The sequence below is a fragment of the Myxine glutinosa genome, chromosome 9 (genome assembly GCF_964187855.1).
Source record: "Myxine glutinosa chromosome 9, kmMyxGlut1.1, whole genome shotgun sequence".
NCBI classification, from domain to species: domain Eukaryota; kingdom Metazoa; phylum Chordata; class Myxini; order Myxiniformes; family Myxinidae; genus Myxine; species Myxine glutinosa.
Window position 1 is genome coordinate 19,185,932 of NC_136269.1, and position 17,085 is coordinate 19,203,016.

Genomic DNA, 17,085 nt, shown 5'->3' on the forward strand with positions numbered 1-17,085 from the left:
TCCATCCTCCTTTCCCCCATCCACACCTTCGCACCATCCACTCCACTCCACAGTTTCCACCATACTCACTCCACGACCATCCATTCCATACTCCATATATTCCACACTCCATGTATTCCACACAACCATTCTCCATACACCTGCCCCTGCAGTTTCACACCTGTGCAATCTCACCTGGTGCCACCTGCACCCTCCTTCCTTCCTGGACCATTTGGTCAACACCACACACATCACCATCCCACTCCTGACACCAAATGTTGCGGAACCCAACGTCGGCCTCGGATCCCTTCTCGAGGGTGGATTAGTCCCCTCGTTTGTGACTGACCGACGTGGTCCCTGAAGCTGCACCGCGACCTCCGGAAAGGCCGGTGCACAGCCCCGTTCGTACCGCGGACAGATGTTAATTGATTGCTGAGCGGTGTTTAGCAACCGCAGCACGAACTATTACCAAGACTAACCCGATCCTGAACGTTGGCCAAATCGTGCCACAGGTATTCAATGGGGAAAAGACAAAGACTACGGATGTGAAGAAGAAGAAGAACAAAAAGGGTTTGAAATACGACTATAATTTATTACTAATATTTACACAATTAAAATAAACCAAGGAAGAAGGAAGGATAATAAAATAATGCAGAAAGAGGGACGGACCAGAAGGACACAGTGAAACTCTAGCTTAACTAAACAGGCTTAACTTATACCCCATGACAAGACAAAAGACAGACTACAAGCACACTTACACGGGGGATGATGACAGGAATGGCAGGAGGTGGATGGCTGGAGGGAGAGGAAGGCACGGAGCTGGCTGGAGCTTGACCCCGCACGGGACGTCGGGCTGGACCTCGACGGCCACCGATGCCACCGATCCTGGTTCCTGCGGGGTAACGGGTCGGAGCTGCCTGGTGGAGCCAACGCTGCCTGGTGGAGTCAAAGCTGCCTGGTGGAGTCAAAGCTGCGTGGTACTGCTCCTGCTTGCTCTCAGGACTCTCTCTCAACTCTTGCTCTCAGGACTCTCTCTCTCAATTCTTGCTCTCAGGACTCTCTCTCAACTCTTGCTCTCAGGACTCTCTCCGTAGCTAATCTCCAGCGCATCTGGACCCATCTGCGGTGGGGGCGTCTCCCACGGGTTATATAAGCCCCACCCTCTAACCTTTTTCGAACCTACCCGATCGCTCTTCTTCCGCCCTCTCAAGCCAAACCCCTCGTGCTTGGTTGGTTGTGGGGGCTCTCCTGGCCCCACCCTCCGATGACGAGGTGGAGACACGCCTTTCCTTCCCAACTTGACCGCGTGCGTAATGGAGGTTTTGGGGCGATTCGAGCGAGCCCCAGCCAAAGGGCAGCAGTGGCGAATGCAGCAAACCGCCCAGTGCAGTTGGCAATGGATGCTTTGGGAATGGGAATGAAAGGGAATCTATCTATTTGAATTCGGTGCAATGGAGTATTAATTAATGGAAGACAAAGCCTTAACCTAATACACACAATAAGGAAATAACTACCAACAAGGAGGAAATCTATGATTCGCTAACGTGAGTGTATATGACCTAACTAAGGGACGCCCTTTGACCTTTATACACAACAACGAGGAAGGAGGGTGATATTTTTTACAACAATAAAAAACACAATTCTCATTTCCACAACAATATATATATATATATATATATATATATATATATATATATATATATATATATATATATATATATATATATATATATATATATATATATATATGTATATATATAATATATTTTTGTTGTTGTTGGTTTTGGGGGTTAGGGTGCTGGCTTCGGATCCTGGGTTCGAATCCCGGTCGATCGCTGAATTAACGCCAGGGGTGTTGACTCAGCCTGTCATCCTTCCGAGGTCGGCAAATTGAGTACCAGCTTGCTGGGATGAATGATCACGGTATGTACCCCGATTTAGAATAGGTACACCGTATCCCTGCGCATCTTAAGAGGCGACCAAGGGTTGGCGTCAGGAAGGGCATCCGGCCATAAAAACATTGCCTCAAACAGGGAACCATGATTGTCATGGGGCCCGCAAGGCTAACCCCCACTCCAGCGGGGAAAATGGCCTTAAAACGATCATTCATTCATTCATTTATTCATTCATTCATTCATATATATATATATATATATATATATATATATATATATATATACATACATCATCATCATCTGCTCTCCGTCTAGGGGTCACTTGTACACACAACGGGGCAAAAAAAAAAAGCATCGACATCAGAGCATCAGCTGATACTCAAAAGGATAAATCATTATTGATGTCTTGGCTGCCCACTTTAAATCTGAATGTAACACTATCTCACAATGTTGTGGTGTTGGAAAGGCTAATGTGCTGAAATTGCTTCAGGTAGCCCACAAGCCTTCATCACTATACCTCAGCTGACCTCACAAATATTGCGAAGGAATCCACTTCATTCATAGCTGCGTGCTATGGACATGCAGAAGCACCTTCAATGACAGAGCTACATTTCAAGGTTTGGAAGCATAAAACAGCCAGGGCAACCACAGTCCCAGACTTTCAAGCCTGCATTTGGAAAAGCGCAGCTGCATGCAGTCCTCCCTCACTAGATTCAGTTGAGTATGGATGGATAAAGGACGAAGTGAAGAAAACCCTGCTAACAGTCATGCTTCCGAACAATGTAGCACCAGCACCAGATTTCATCCTGTTAAGTGCAGTTGTGAAACCTGCAAGTCATCAAGGTGTTGGATTCTATGGATGACAATTGGACTCTTCCTGCTTCACATTGGCAGAATACTGAATGCTACAATGACTGTATGAGAACAGTAGATGATGCTTCTGATGATTAGGCTGATATAATCCAGTGTCATGATTACAATAACAGATACGTAATGAGGACGGAACTTCATCTATTGACCAAAATTATGCTGAAGTTGTGTCATGCATTTAAAATATGATTTACTCTCATTACATCCGTTGTCTCTTTGAAAAGGAAGAAACAATGCATCATCAAATATGTCCAGTGTATCAGAGAGTACGCTAGTACTCTGTGTCAGAATGGCACAAAAACAAATTTGGTCCCATGAGCTACATACAAAGCGAAAGTTTGAGTATCTTCTTCTTAAAAAGTCACTTAGGCTGCATATAAGAAAATATGTATTTCTAAGAAAAGTAAAGAAACAAGTAATAACAAGAAAGAGCAATCAGAGATTGCAGACCCTCACCAGGATGTGTTTTCAGTGGTTTTTAAGGCTTTTGTATTAAAACAAACATGGTGGCCGAACCACGTGACCGATGACATCATCATTTATTTTTCTCCACCAATTTATCCCTAGATTATGCTCAAGAAATTTCAGCTTGATCGGATGAAGTTTTGTACTTGTCGAATTATGACATCATAATGGAGGCACCTATGACATCATCATTAACATATTTTATTCCCCACGGAGACTTCTTTACAATGAGCCATGTCTCAATTTTTTCTATGCAGCGCTTTCAGAGATAGAGGTGCAATTTTGTTTCGGTTTTTCCAAGATGGCGGCCGAACCACGTGACTGATGACGTCATCATTATTTTTTTCCTCCACCAGTTTATGCCGACATGGCACTCAATAAATTTCATCTTGATAGGATAAAGTTTTGTACTTGTCGAATTATGATGTCATAATGGAGGCACCTATGACATCATCATTAACATATTTTATTCCCCCTGGAGAGTTCTTTACAATGAGCCATGTCTCAATTTTTTTCTATTCAGCGCTTTCGGAGATATAGAGGTGCAAATTTTTTCGATTTTTCCAAGATGGCGGCCGAACCACATGACCTATGACGGCAAAATTATCATTAAAAAATTATACAGGTGGAGTTGCACCTATTGTGAAAAGTTCCTGTCAATCAGACCAACGGTTGCAGAGAAAATCATATTTATTCTGTGCGGACAGACAGACAAACAGACAAACGAACCGATCAACATACTTGCCGGAATCTTTTCCGGCAAGTAATGAAAAATCGGTCAGAGACCGAGGACTTGCCGGAATGTACTTTTTTTATCGGCCATTTTGGACAAAGATGGCAGCTGAACCACGTGACCGATGACGTCATCATTATTTGTTTTCTAAACTAATTTATTCCTAGATTATGCTCAAGAAATTTCATTTTTATCGGATAAAGTTTGTACTTGTCAAATTGTGTCGTCATAATGGAGGCACCTATGACATCATTAACCTATTTTATTCCCCATGGAGAGTTCTTTACAATGAGCCATGTCTCAATTTTTTCTATTCAGCACTTTCGGAGATATAGAGGTGCAAAGTTTTTCCAAGATGGCGTCCGAACCACGTGACCGATGACGTCATCATTATTTGTTTTCGAAACTAATTTATTCCTAGATTATGCTCGAGAAAATTCATCTTGATCGGATGAAGTTTTGTACTTGTCGAATTATGACGTCACAATGGAGGCACCTGTGACATCAGCATTAACATATTTTATTCCCCATGGAGAGTTCTTTACAAGGAGCCATGTCTCAATTTTTTCTATTCAGCACTTTTGGAGATATATAGGTGCAAATTTTTTTGGTTTTTCCAAGATGACGGCCGAACCACGTGACCGATGACATCATCAATAAAAAAAATTCCCACCAGTTTATGCCGACATGGCGCTCAAGAAATTGCATCTTGATTGGATGAAGTTTTGTACTTGTCGAATTATCGAATTATGATGTCATAGTGGAGGCCTTGAGCCGAGAGAGTTAAAAATTGGGCACAGTCTATTCCAGGGCAAGACAAATATGTGTGTAAAGTATGGTGATTCTATGTGCAACGGTGTAGACGTAGTGCTGCGCACAAACAGACAGAAACCAACCAACCAACATACTTGCCGGAATCTTTTCCGGCAAGTAACAAACAAACGGACTCAAAGCTGATACTCAAATCAGCCGCCTCTGGCGAGGGTATCTAGAACGACACTCTTTGACGTCGACCGATATACCTCTGCCCACATTATTACATCATTATACATACTTGTACCAAGTTTGATTTAAATCCATTCAGCTATTCTCAAGTATCACATTTTTACCTGATATGACCTTTGATATGTTGATGTCATAATCCAATCAGTTCATCTTTGCATCATATATACTTGCACCAAGTTTGTTCAAAATCCCATCACTTGTTCACAAGTTGGCATGGCAACATAAATTTTACTTAACTTGACCTCTGACTTTTCAGCTCTCGACTCCAAAATCAAATCGGTTCATCTTTGCGTCATATATATACTTATACCAAGTTTCTTCAAAATCCCATCACTGTTTCACGAGTTGGTGCGGCAACATAATGTTTACTTAACTTGACCTCTGACTTTTCAGCTCTCGACTCCAAAATCAAATCGGTTCATCTTTGCGTCATATATATACTTATACCAAGTTTCTTCAAAATCCCATCACTGTTTCACGAGTTGGTGCGGCAACATAATGTTTACTTAACATGACCTCTGACCTTTGGCCTATGACCTTGTGACCTCAAAATCTAATCGGTTCATCTTTACCTCATTATACATACCTTCACCAAGTATGAACTAGGCCTCTTCAGCTGTTCTCAAGTTATCGCGGTAACGAAAACCCATCACGGACGGCCGGACCAACGACCCGAAAACATAATCCTTCCATTGACTTTCATCGTTGGAGGCATAAAAATGATAATATCTATATAAAACGGTATTTTCTTCAACATGCCAGCTTTAAATCATGACCACGGCCTTCCAGCCACGCGGCCTTCCAGCCATGCTCTTTATTCTTCTTCATCACTTTGTACCAAGCTTTCCATCCTTGGTTTCCATGCTTTTGATTGTTATGTGCTTAGTTGAGTTTTTATTTATAACCCTTGGCTCTAACCCTCCCCACCCCCCTCCTGTGATCCCTTAGGCTTTACCTGTGCGAGGTAAAAAAGATGGCAGCATCGGACGACCTGGGGGATGATATTGACCTAGCAAGCATTGAAACCGATGATATTGGCCTTGGGATCATCGATGCTGGACTAGAAACTGGAGTTACTTCCAGTGATTTTGAAGAAGTTATGTGCAATAGTGATCTCAATTCAAGTGCCGTGACTTATGGTGACTTTGGCGCGGATGTCATCGGAGCTCACTTCCTGGCAGCTGACCCAAACCTCGAATTTAAACTCAAGGATTCAGAAGCACAAATGATGCTGCAATGGCAATGTGGTGAGATGAGGGCAAATCGATTTTTGGGAAATAATTAATTATTTTGTTTTTGTGTTTTGTGTGCATGTTACTCATGGGTTTAACTCTGGAAGTGTACGCCATGTATGAATTTGGAATGGCCTGCTTCTTCACCTCGCTTTGCTGTTATTTATATCCTTCGACATCTCCAAGCAGAATATTTGGACATTGTGTTGATAGTCTGTCAAAGTTGGTCTTTAAAAGGTGAATAAGGAATTCGAATTGAGAACTAAATTTTGTGTTTGCAAGGTTACAAGTTGCAAATTTGCCAAAAGTTGCAAATTTGCAATTAAGTACAGTAATTGCAATTGGTCTTGAGGAGCTTTTGGAGCTTCTTAAGAAGTATCTCAAATACAGTGCAAAATTCTTATGCCACCTTGAAAATAAACATTTTTATTGTCCCTTTATGTATACAAAGTCCAGGCTTGTGGAAGAGCTAGAACACTGCACGAATCAGAATGCAACAGGACAGAGACACACACACACACACACACACACACACACACACACACACACACACACACACACACAGAGAGAGGGAGATTATGAAGAGGAGTGGGGACACCAACCCCAGACTTGAAGGAAAAATAGGGAGAGACAAATAATGGGTGTGGGGAGCATTGAGGGTTAGGAGAGGATGCATAGGGTGTTCAAGATGGGTATGGAAGCAACCTGTCAGGAAAAAAAACTGGAAATTTGGAAGGAGGGGGGCTCGGGTCTTGTGAGTGTGTGGAGGTACTAATGTGGGTAGAGAATATCATGGTTTTGGATGGGGGATGATCAGAGATAGTGGTGAACAGCTGTGTAGAAGACATGGTGGGAAGAACAAGATTGAAGAGGATGTGGGAATTTGGTTCCACAGGTTTTTTTTTTTGGTTTTTTTTGTATACTGAATCGAGGCTCGTGAAAGAGCTGACATTTACTTCACAAACAAATCAACCAGACAAACAAAATATATAAAAAGAGGGAGCGGAAGACAAGAGAAGGGGAACCACACAAACACTTGAGGGCACACAACATTTAAGAGCAGGGAGATGTGTGGGAGGGAGAGGGCTTGGGGGGAGGGGGTGGCAGAAGTATCAAACACAAGGACACCAAGGACTTCCAGGACAGAAGTTGGTATTTCAAAAAAGTGGAATTGGGGTGAAATTAGCGGGGATAGAAAAGATCAATGTTTTGGATGGGGGAAGATAAGAGATGGTGGTGAACAGCTGTTTTAAAGACCTGGAGGGTAGAGTGGTATTGAAGAGAGTGAGGGAGTTTGTTCCAGAGGCGGGAGAAAAGAGGAATGAAGGAGTGAAGGTGAGCAGAGAGTCTTGATTTTGGCAGTTTAACCATAAGAGGGTTGCAGGCAGATGTTGTGCGACCTGTAGGAATATTTGCTGGACAGAGCCCAGAGAGAGCTGGGGGGGCAAGGCCAGAGAGGAGTCGGTAGAAGACGGAAAGACCACCAACCTGCCTGCGGTGAGTGAGTGAGAGGCCCTTGGAGTTAGCTTCATCGCGGGAGATTCCAATGATTCTGAATGCTTTGATTTCAACAGCGTGAAGACGAGCTAGGTGTGAGGCAGGTGCACCAGCCCAGAGGGGAGAGCAGTATTCCATTGAGCTGCGGATGAAAGCCTTGTATGTGGTGAGGAGCTCAGGTGTGCCAAGGAAGGACTTCGCACGACGGAGGATGCCCAGTCGGCGACTGGCTTTGGAGGCCAGATTTGAAATGTGGTTTTCCCAGGAAAGATCATGGCAGATAGTGAGACCCAAAAGCTTGAGTGACAGAACTTCTTGGAGAGGATTATTCAGAAAGTGGATGGGAGGGTTGTCCAGTCGGTCTTTTTGGAGAGACATCGTAAGAGTGTGAGATTTGTCAGGATTGAAAGACATGTTCCACTTGTATGCCCAGTCTGTGATTTTGTCCAGGTCTGCAGAGAGTGAGGAGGCTGCAGACTGCCGATCTGAGGGATGAAGAATGGAGCGACAGAGAGTAGAGTCGTCAGCAAAGAGATAGAGAGGATTTTCAAGAGAGTCAGAGAGATCATTGATGAAGACCAGAAAAAGCACAGGGCCCAGAACACTGCCTTGGGGAACTCCAGCCTGAACAGGAAGAGGAGATGAGAGAAACCCATTCAGGGCCACACGTTGACTACGACTAGAGACGAAGTCCGCCAGCCATGCGTGGAGATTTCCATGGATACCAAAAGAGGAGAGTTTGGTGAGCAGAGCGGGGTGCCAGACCGTATCGAAGGCACATGATATGTCAAGGGAGACAGCTCTAATTTCCTGTTTGGCTTTGAGGACCTCCATCCATTGTTGAGAAAGCAGAAGCAGCATGTCCAGAGTAGAGTGACCAGGTCTGAAACCAAATTGATGATCAGAGATCAAGCCATTGGAGAAGAGGAAGGATTTCATATCTGAAGCAATGATGCATTCCATGACTTTGCTGATAATTGGGAGAAGGCTGATTGGTCTGTAGTTGCTGGGATCTGTTTTTGCACCTTTTTTGTGCAAAGCGGTGATGTTGGCAGATTTCCAAGCAGATGGCAGATGACCTTGAGCAAAAGAGAGGGTGAAGAGAACAGAGAGAGGGAGTGAAAGAGCGGAAGAACAGGATTTTAGGACCCGTGGGCTGATGCCGTCAGGTCCAGTTGCAGAATCAGAGTCGAGGGTTGACAGAAACTTTTCCACCTTGTCAGGAGGAAAGGACACAGAGTCCAGGAGCAGCTGGTACGACTGGGTACGGTGGGTACAGAGAGGGATGGGTTTGGGACACAAGATTTAGAGGCAAACACAGAGTTGAGGCATTCAACTTTTTCACGTGCGGAATCAGCCATGTGGCTGTTTGAGGTGAGGGAGGGGATGGAGGGGGAACAAACACCAGAAACAGATTTGACCAGACGCCACCAGGATTTGGAAGATGGAGACAGATAAGAGAGTTCTGTCCTGAGAACGGAGAGATATTGTTTCCTGGCTCTCCTGAGGGTGGACACACACTTGTTTCGGGCTTTGTGAAAGGAAATGAGATTTCCTTCCGTTGGATTTGCTTTCCAGAAGACGAAAGCAAGTTGTTTCTGGGCAATAGCCTCACCACAAGAATCCGTGTACCATGGACGGGAGGAAGGGTATGACAACTGAAGACGAGATGGAATAAATCTGTGCATGAGAGAGAGCAATTTACTTTGGAAGAATTCCCAGGATGAGTTGATGTCAGAGGCGGTAGAGATGGGAGACCAGTCCAGATGATTGATGGCTGCTTGAAGACCGTGCCAGTTGGCCTGAGTGAAATGCCAGACTCGTCGACGCTGAGGAGGCTCTATGAGAATGGTCAGAGAGATGTCCACTTTGGGGGAAAAGGTGGGGAAAAAGAGGAACAAATGAGTGGAGATGAGCAGTGATCCTGGATTTTGGGAGTTTCACCAGTAGAGGGTTGATCGGGTGTGTCCTCCAGAAACCTTTCAATGGCCAACGGAGACTTCGACAAATAAGGGATGTCTGGAGGAATTAGCGGTAGGGGAAGACATTTGCATATTTTGATAAATAAAAGGTGTTATGATTATGTTGGAAAGCTGGAGAGGTATCCCCAAGCATGGAAGGATGCCCAAATCGTCACCCTGTACAAGAATAAAGGAGATAAATCCGACTGTAACAATTACAGAGGCATTTCATTGCTGTGTGGAGCAGGGAAAGTCATGGCCTGAGTCGTGCTCAACCGACTGCAAACGCTGGCGGATAATGTCTATACCCTGAGAGTCAATGTGGTTTTAGAGCTGGACGATTGACAGTAGATATTAATTTTACCTGAAGACAGCTACAAGGAAAATGTAGAGAACAACATCAAGAACTTCATGTAGCATTTGTTAATCTCACCAAGGCTTTTGACCTGGTCAGCCACAGTGGCTTGTTTGTGCCACTGGAATCCCTTGGCTGTCCCCCTCCCCTGCTTGGGTGCAAAAGACAATCAATATGAACCGAGGATCGGCAAAATCCAAGGTGGGCACATTGTGTAAAATGAACTGAGGTACCAATATGAACCCAAGATCGGCACTTTAATTGTGTAAAATGAACTAAGGTACCAATATGAACCCAAGATCGACACTTTAATTGTGTAAAACGAGCTAAGGTACCAATATGAACCCAAGATCGGCACTTTAATTGTGTAAAATGAACTAAGCTACCAATATGAACCCAAGATCGGTACTTTAATTGTGTAAAATGAACTAAGCTACCAATATGAACCCAAGATCGGTACTTTAATTCTGTAAAATGAACTAAGGTACCAATATGAACCCAAGATCGACACTTTAATTGTGTAAAATGAACTAAGGTACCAATATGAACCCAAGATCGACACTTTAATTCTGTAAAATGAACTAAGGTACCAATATGAACCCAAGATCGACACTTTAATTCTGTAAAATGAACTAAGGTACCAATATGAACCCAAGATCGACACTTTAATTGTGTAAAATGAGCTAAGGTACCAATATGAACCCAAGATCGGCACTTTAATTGTGTAAAATGAACTGAGGTACCAATATGAACCCAAGATTGGCACTTTAATTGTGTAAAATGAACTAAGCTACCAATATGAACCCAAGATCGGTACTTTAATTGTGTAAAATGAACTAAGCTACCAATATGAACCCAAGATCGGTACTTTAATTCTGTAAAATGAACTAAGGTACCAATATGAACCCAAGATCGGTACTTTAATTGTGTAAAATGAACTAAGGTACCAATATGAACCCACGATCGGCACTTTAATTGTGTAAAATGAGCTAAGGTACCAATATGAACCCAAGATCGGCACTTTAATTGTGTAAAATGAGCTAAGGTACCAATATGAACCCAAGATCGGCACTTTAATTGTGTAAAATGAGCTAAGGTACCAATATGAACCCAAGATCGGTACTTTAATTGTGTAAAATGAACTAAGGTACCAATATGAACCCAAGATCGGTACTTTAATTGTGTAAAATGAACGAAGGTACCAATATGAACCCAAGATCGGTACTTTAATTGTGTAAAATGAACAAAGGTATCAATATGAACCCAAGATCGGTACTTTAATTGTATAAAATGAGCTAAGGTATCAATATGAACCCAAGATCGGCACTTTAATTGTGTAAAATGAGCTGAGGTATCAATAGGAACCCAAGATCGGTACTTTAATTGTGTAAAATGAGCTAAGGTATCAATATGAACCCAAGATCGGTACTTTAATTGTGTAAAATGAGCTAAGGTATCAATATGAACCCAAGATCGGCACTTTAATTGTGTAAAATGAGCTGAGGTATCAATAGGAACCCAAGATCGGTACTTTAATTGTGTAAAATGAACTAAGGTATCAATATGAACCCAAGATCGGCACTTTAATTGTGTAAAATGAACTAAGGTACCAATATGAACCCAAGATCGGCACTTTAATTGTGTAAAATGAACTAAGGTACCAATATAAACCCAAGATCGGCACTTTAATTGTGTAAAATGAACTAAGGTACCAATATGAACCCAAGATCGGTACTTTAATTGTGTAAAATGAACAAAGGTATCAATATGAACCCAAGATCAGTACTTTAATTGTATAAAATGAGCTAAGGTATCAATATGAACCCAAGATCGGCACTTTAATTGTGTAAAATGAGCTGAGGTATCAATAGGAACCCAAGATCGGTACTTTAATTGTGTAAAATGAGCTAAGGTATCAATATGAACCCAAGATCGGTACTTTAATTGTGTAAAATGAGCTAAGGTATCAATATGAACCCAAGATCGGCACTTTAATTGTGTAAAATGAGCTGAGGTATCAATAGGAACCCAAGATCGGTACTTTAATTGTGTAAAATGAACTAAGGTATCAATATGAACCCAAGATCGGCACTTTAATTGTGTAAAATGAACTAAGGTACCAATATGAACCCAAGATCGGCACTTTAATTGTGTAAAATGAACTAAGGTACCAATATAAACCCAAGATCGGCACTTTAATTGTGTAAAATGAACTAAGGTACCAATATGAACCCAAGATCGGTACTTTAATTGTGTAAAATGAGCTAAGGTATCAATATGAATCCAAGATCGGTACTTTAATTGTGTAAAATGAACTAAGGTATCGATATGAACCCAAGATCTTTACTTTAATTGTGTAAAATGAGCTGAGGTATCAATAGGAACCCACGATCGGTACTTTAATTGTGTAAAATGAACTAAGGTATCAATATGAACCCAAGATCGGCACTTTTATTGTGTAAAATGAGCTAAGGTATCAATATGAACCCAAGATCGGCACTTTAATTGTGTAAAATGAACTAAGGTATCAATATGAACCCAAGATCGGCACTTTAATTGTGTAAAATGAGCTAAGGTATCAATATGAACCCAAGATCGGCACTTTAATTGTGTAAAATGAACTAAGGTATCAATATGAATCCAAGATCGGCACTTTAATTGTGTAAAATGAGCTACGGTATCAATATGAACCCAAGATCGGCACTTTAATTGTGTAAAATGAACTAAGGTATCAATATGAACCCAAGATCAGCACTTTAATTGTGTAAAATGAGCCAAGGTATCAATATGAACCCAAGATCGGTACTTTAATTGTGTAAAATGAACTAAGGTATCAATATGAATCCAAGATCGGCACTTTAATTGTGTAAAATGAGCTAAGGTATCAATATGAACCCAAGATCGGCACTTTAATTGTGTAAAATGAACTAAGGTATCAATATGAACCCAAGATCGGTACTTTAATTGTGTAAAATGAACTAAGGTATCAATATGAACCCCAGATCGGTACTTTAATTGTGTAAAATGAACTAAGGTATCAATATGAACCCAATTCGGCACTTTAATTGTGTAAAATGAGCTAAGGTATCAATATGAACCCAAGATCGGCACTTTAATTGTGTAAAATGAACTAAGGTATCAATATGAACCCAAGATCGGTACTTTAATTGTGTAAAATGAACTAAGGTATCAATATGAACCCAAGATCGGTACTTTAATTGTGTAAAATGAACTAAGGTATCAATATGAACCCAAGATCGATACTTTAATTGTGTAAAATGAGCGAAGGTATCAATATGAACCCAAGATCGGTACTTTAATTGTGTAAAATGAACTAAGGTATCAATATGAACCCAAGATCGGTACTTTAATTGTGTAAAATGAACTAAGGTATCAATATGAACCCAAGATCGGTACTTTAATTGTGTAAAAAAAAAAATATATATTTTTTGTATAGAGAATCGAGGCTCGTGTAAGAGCTAACACATTGAACATGAAAACATGCACAGACACATAAAACATACAATGAAGGGAGCGGGAGACCAGAGGGGGGAGGGAGAGGAAGCACACAAGCACAACAACAGTAGAGAACAAGGACATCGGTAGGTCTGTGGAAGGGGAGGGCTTTTTTTTTTTTTTTTTTTTTTTTTGTATACAAGATTGAGGCTCGTGAAAGAGCGAACATTAATCACACAGAAAGACAAACCGACACATAAAACATATAACATCGGGAGCGGTAGACAAGATGGGGAGAGAGGGGGAAGGACACAAACACAACATTTGAGAGCAGGGACCGAGAGACATGGAGACATCGAGAGATCTGAGAGAGGGCGAGGGCTTTGGGAGGGGGGGGGGGCATGGGAAGGGGGGCGTGGGAGAGGTATAAAATGTATGGACACTGCCAGGACTTCCAGGAAAGAAGTTGGAATTTCAAACAAGGTGGATCTGGTGTGAATTAGCGGGGGTAGAAAAGATCAAGGTTTTGGATGGGGGAAGATAAGAGATGGTGGTGAACAGCTGTTTTAAAGACCTGGAGGGAGGAGTGGGATTGAAGGGAGTGAGGGAGTTTGTTCCAGAGGCGGGAAAAAGAGGAATGAAAGAGTGAAGGTGAGCAGAGAGCCGAGATTTCGGCAGTTTAACCATCAGAGGGTTGCTGGCAGATCTTGTGCGACCTGTAGGAATATTTGGGGGACAGAGCACAGAGAGAGCTGGGGGTGCAAGGCCGGAGAGGAGTCGGTAGAAGACAGAAAGACCACCTACCTGCCTGCGGTGAGTGAGTGAAAGGCCCTCAGAGATAGCTTCATCGCGGGAGATTCCAATAATTCTGAAAGCTTTGGTTTCAACAGCGTGAAGCCGAGCTAGGTGTGAGGCAAGAGCACCGGCCCATAGGGGAGAACAGTATTCCATTGAGCTGCGGATGAAAGCCTTGTATGTGGTGAGGAGCTCAGGTGTGCCGAGGAAGGACTTCGCACGACGGAGGATGCCCAGACGGCGACTGGCTTTGGAGGCCAGCTTGGAAATGTGGTTTTCCCAAGAAAGATCATGGCAGATAGTGAGACCCAAAAGCTTGAGCGACAGAACTTCTTGGAGAGGATTGTTGAGAAAGTAGATGGGAGGGTTGTCCAGTCGATCTTTTCGGAGAGACATAGTAAGAGTGTGAGATTTGTCAGGATTGAAAGACATGTTCCACTTGTTTGACCAGTCTGTGATTTTGTCCAAGTCTTCAGAGAGTGAGGAGGCTGCAGACTGCCGATCTGAGGGAAGAGGAATGGAGCGGCAGAGAGTGGAGTAATCAGCAAAGAGATAGAGAGGATTTTCAAGAGAGTCAGAGAGATCATTGATGAAGACCAGAAAAAGCACAGGGCCCAGAACACTGCCTTGGGGAACTCCAGCCTGAACAGGAAGAGGAGATGAGAGAAACCCATTCAGGGCCACACGTTGACGACGACTAGAGAGGAAGTCCACCAGCCATGCATGGAGATTTCCATGGATACCAAAGGAGGAGAGTTTGGTGAGCAGAGCGGGGTGCCAGACCGTATCGAAGGCACGTGATATGTCGAGGGAGACAGCTGTAATTTCCTGTTTGGCATTGAGGACCTCCATCCATTGTTGAGACAGCAGAAGCAGCATGTCCAGAGGTGAGTGACCTGGTCTGAAACCAAATTGATGATCAGAGATCAAGCCATTGGAGAAGAGGAAAGATTTCATATCCGAAGCAATGATGGATTCCATGACTTTGCTGATAATTGGGAGAAGGCTGATTGGTCTGTAGTTGCTAGGATCTGTTTTTGCACCTTTTTTGTGCAAAGCGGTGATGTTGGCTGATTTCCAAGCAGATGGCAGTTGACCTTGAGCAAAAGAGAGGGTGAAGAGAACAGAGAGAGGGTGAGATAGAGCGGCAGAGCAGGATTTTAGGACCCGTGGGCTGATGCCGTCGGGTCCAGTTGCAGAATCAGAGTCGAGAGTTGACAGAAACTTTTCCACCTTGTCAGGAGGAAAGGACACGGAGTCCAGGAGCAGCTGGGTATGACTGGGTATGTTGGGTATAGAGAGGGATGGGGTTGGGACACAAGATTTAGAGGCAAACACAGAGCTGAGACATTCAGCTTTTTCACGTGCGGAGTCAGCTGTGTATCCGTTTGAGGTAAGGGAGGGGATGGAGGGGGAACAAACACCAGAAACGGATTTGACCAGACGCCACCAGGATTTGGAAGAGGGAGACAGATAAGAGAGTTCGGTCTTGAGAACGGAGAGGTATTGTTTCCTGGCTCTCCTGAGGGTGGACACACACTTGTTTCGGGCTTTGTGAAAGGAAATGAGATTTTCTTCCGTTGGATTTGCTTTCCAGGAGACGAAGGCAAGTTGTTTCTGGGCAACAGCCTCACCACAAGATTCCGTGTACCATGAAAGGGTATGACAACTGAAGACGAGATGGGATAAATCTGTGCATGAGAGAGAGCAATTTACTTTGGAAGAATTCCCAGGATGAGTTGATGTCAGAGGTGGTAGAGATGGGAGACCAGTCCAGATGATTGATGGCTGCTTGAAGACCGTGCCAGTTGGCCTGAGTGAAATGTCAGACTCGTCGACGCCGAGCAGGCTCCCTGAGGATGGTCAGAGAGATGTCCACTTTAACAAGGACATGATCAGATGATCCGATTGGAGCAGAAGAAGAGCAGCAGACATTTTCAGGGAAGTTAGTCATAACCAAGTCCAGAAGAGAAGATACTCCGTTGACTGAGATCCGGGTCGGGAAATTGACAGATTGTGTCAGTCCCAGTGAGTTGCAGAAGTCCTTTGCTGAGGAGCCATGGCTGGTGAGAGAGGTACCCACACCTAGCCAACTGGCATGATGACAGTTGAAATCACCACATATGAGGAAGAGAGAGTTGGGATGAGTCGATAGAAGTTGGTCCATATTATCAGACAGCGAGATGTAGACGGAGTCATCACTGTTTGGTGGACGGTACAACACACATATGAACAAGAGGTGGGAGCGAAGGGGAAGCCGTAGCCAGAGGTATTCCTGGGGGTGAGGTGGAGAGAGTGCAGTGCAGGGCGAGTGAGGAAGAGAGTTTTTGATAAAGATAGCAACCCCACCTCCAGGACGAGGCTCAGGTCTATCATACCGGAGGAGGGAGTAACCCGGGAGAGAGATACTAAGGAATCAGAGACATCATGAAGGAGGAAAGTTTCTGTTAAGCAGATCACGTCTGGTTTGACAGAAGCAACCTGTATGGAGAGATCAGTTAAGTTTGAACGAAGGCCCCGGATGTTTGAGGTCCATACCGTTAATGAAGAGGAAGGGGGAGCATCGGATACAGAACAGGGGGGAGGAGGGGTAGGGTAAGATGTGGAAGAGGTAGGGAGAGCTGTTGAAGGTGTGTCAGAGATTTCAGAATACCTCGGAGAAAGGGAAGGATGGGGTGGACAAAAGGTTTGATGGTGATTGGGTGAGGCACAATGAGGTGTTATTTGAGGAGGGGGAAGAGCGAGGCAGAAGGTTGGGGGAGATGGAGGTGAGAGTTGGAAGGGGGAAGAAGCGGGGAGGACGCTTTGAGGAGGGGGAGTGAGAGGGGGGAAATTGAGAAGA

The 17,085-nt window shown here is 43.5% G+C and overlaps 1 protein-coding gene across 2 annotated transcripts in view; it reads left to right on the plus strand.

Annotated features, from left to right (window-relative positions):
- The window catches only part of LOC137435597 (zinc finger protein 462), a 121,845-nt gene that overhangs the window by 11,105 nt on the left and 93,655 nt on the right, over positions 1 to 17,085 (plus strand). For both annotated transcript variants that reach the window (XM_068129505.2, XM_068129506.2), the window contains exon 2: positions 5,896 to 6,194. In XM_068129505.2, coding sequence (XP_067985606.2) covers positions 5,921 to 6,194 — 274 coding nt within the window. In that variant the 5' untranslated portion in view covers positions 5,896 to 5,920. The remainder of the gene's footprint in view (positions 1 to 5,895; positions 6,195 to 17,085) is intronic.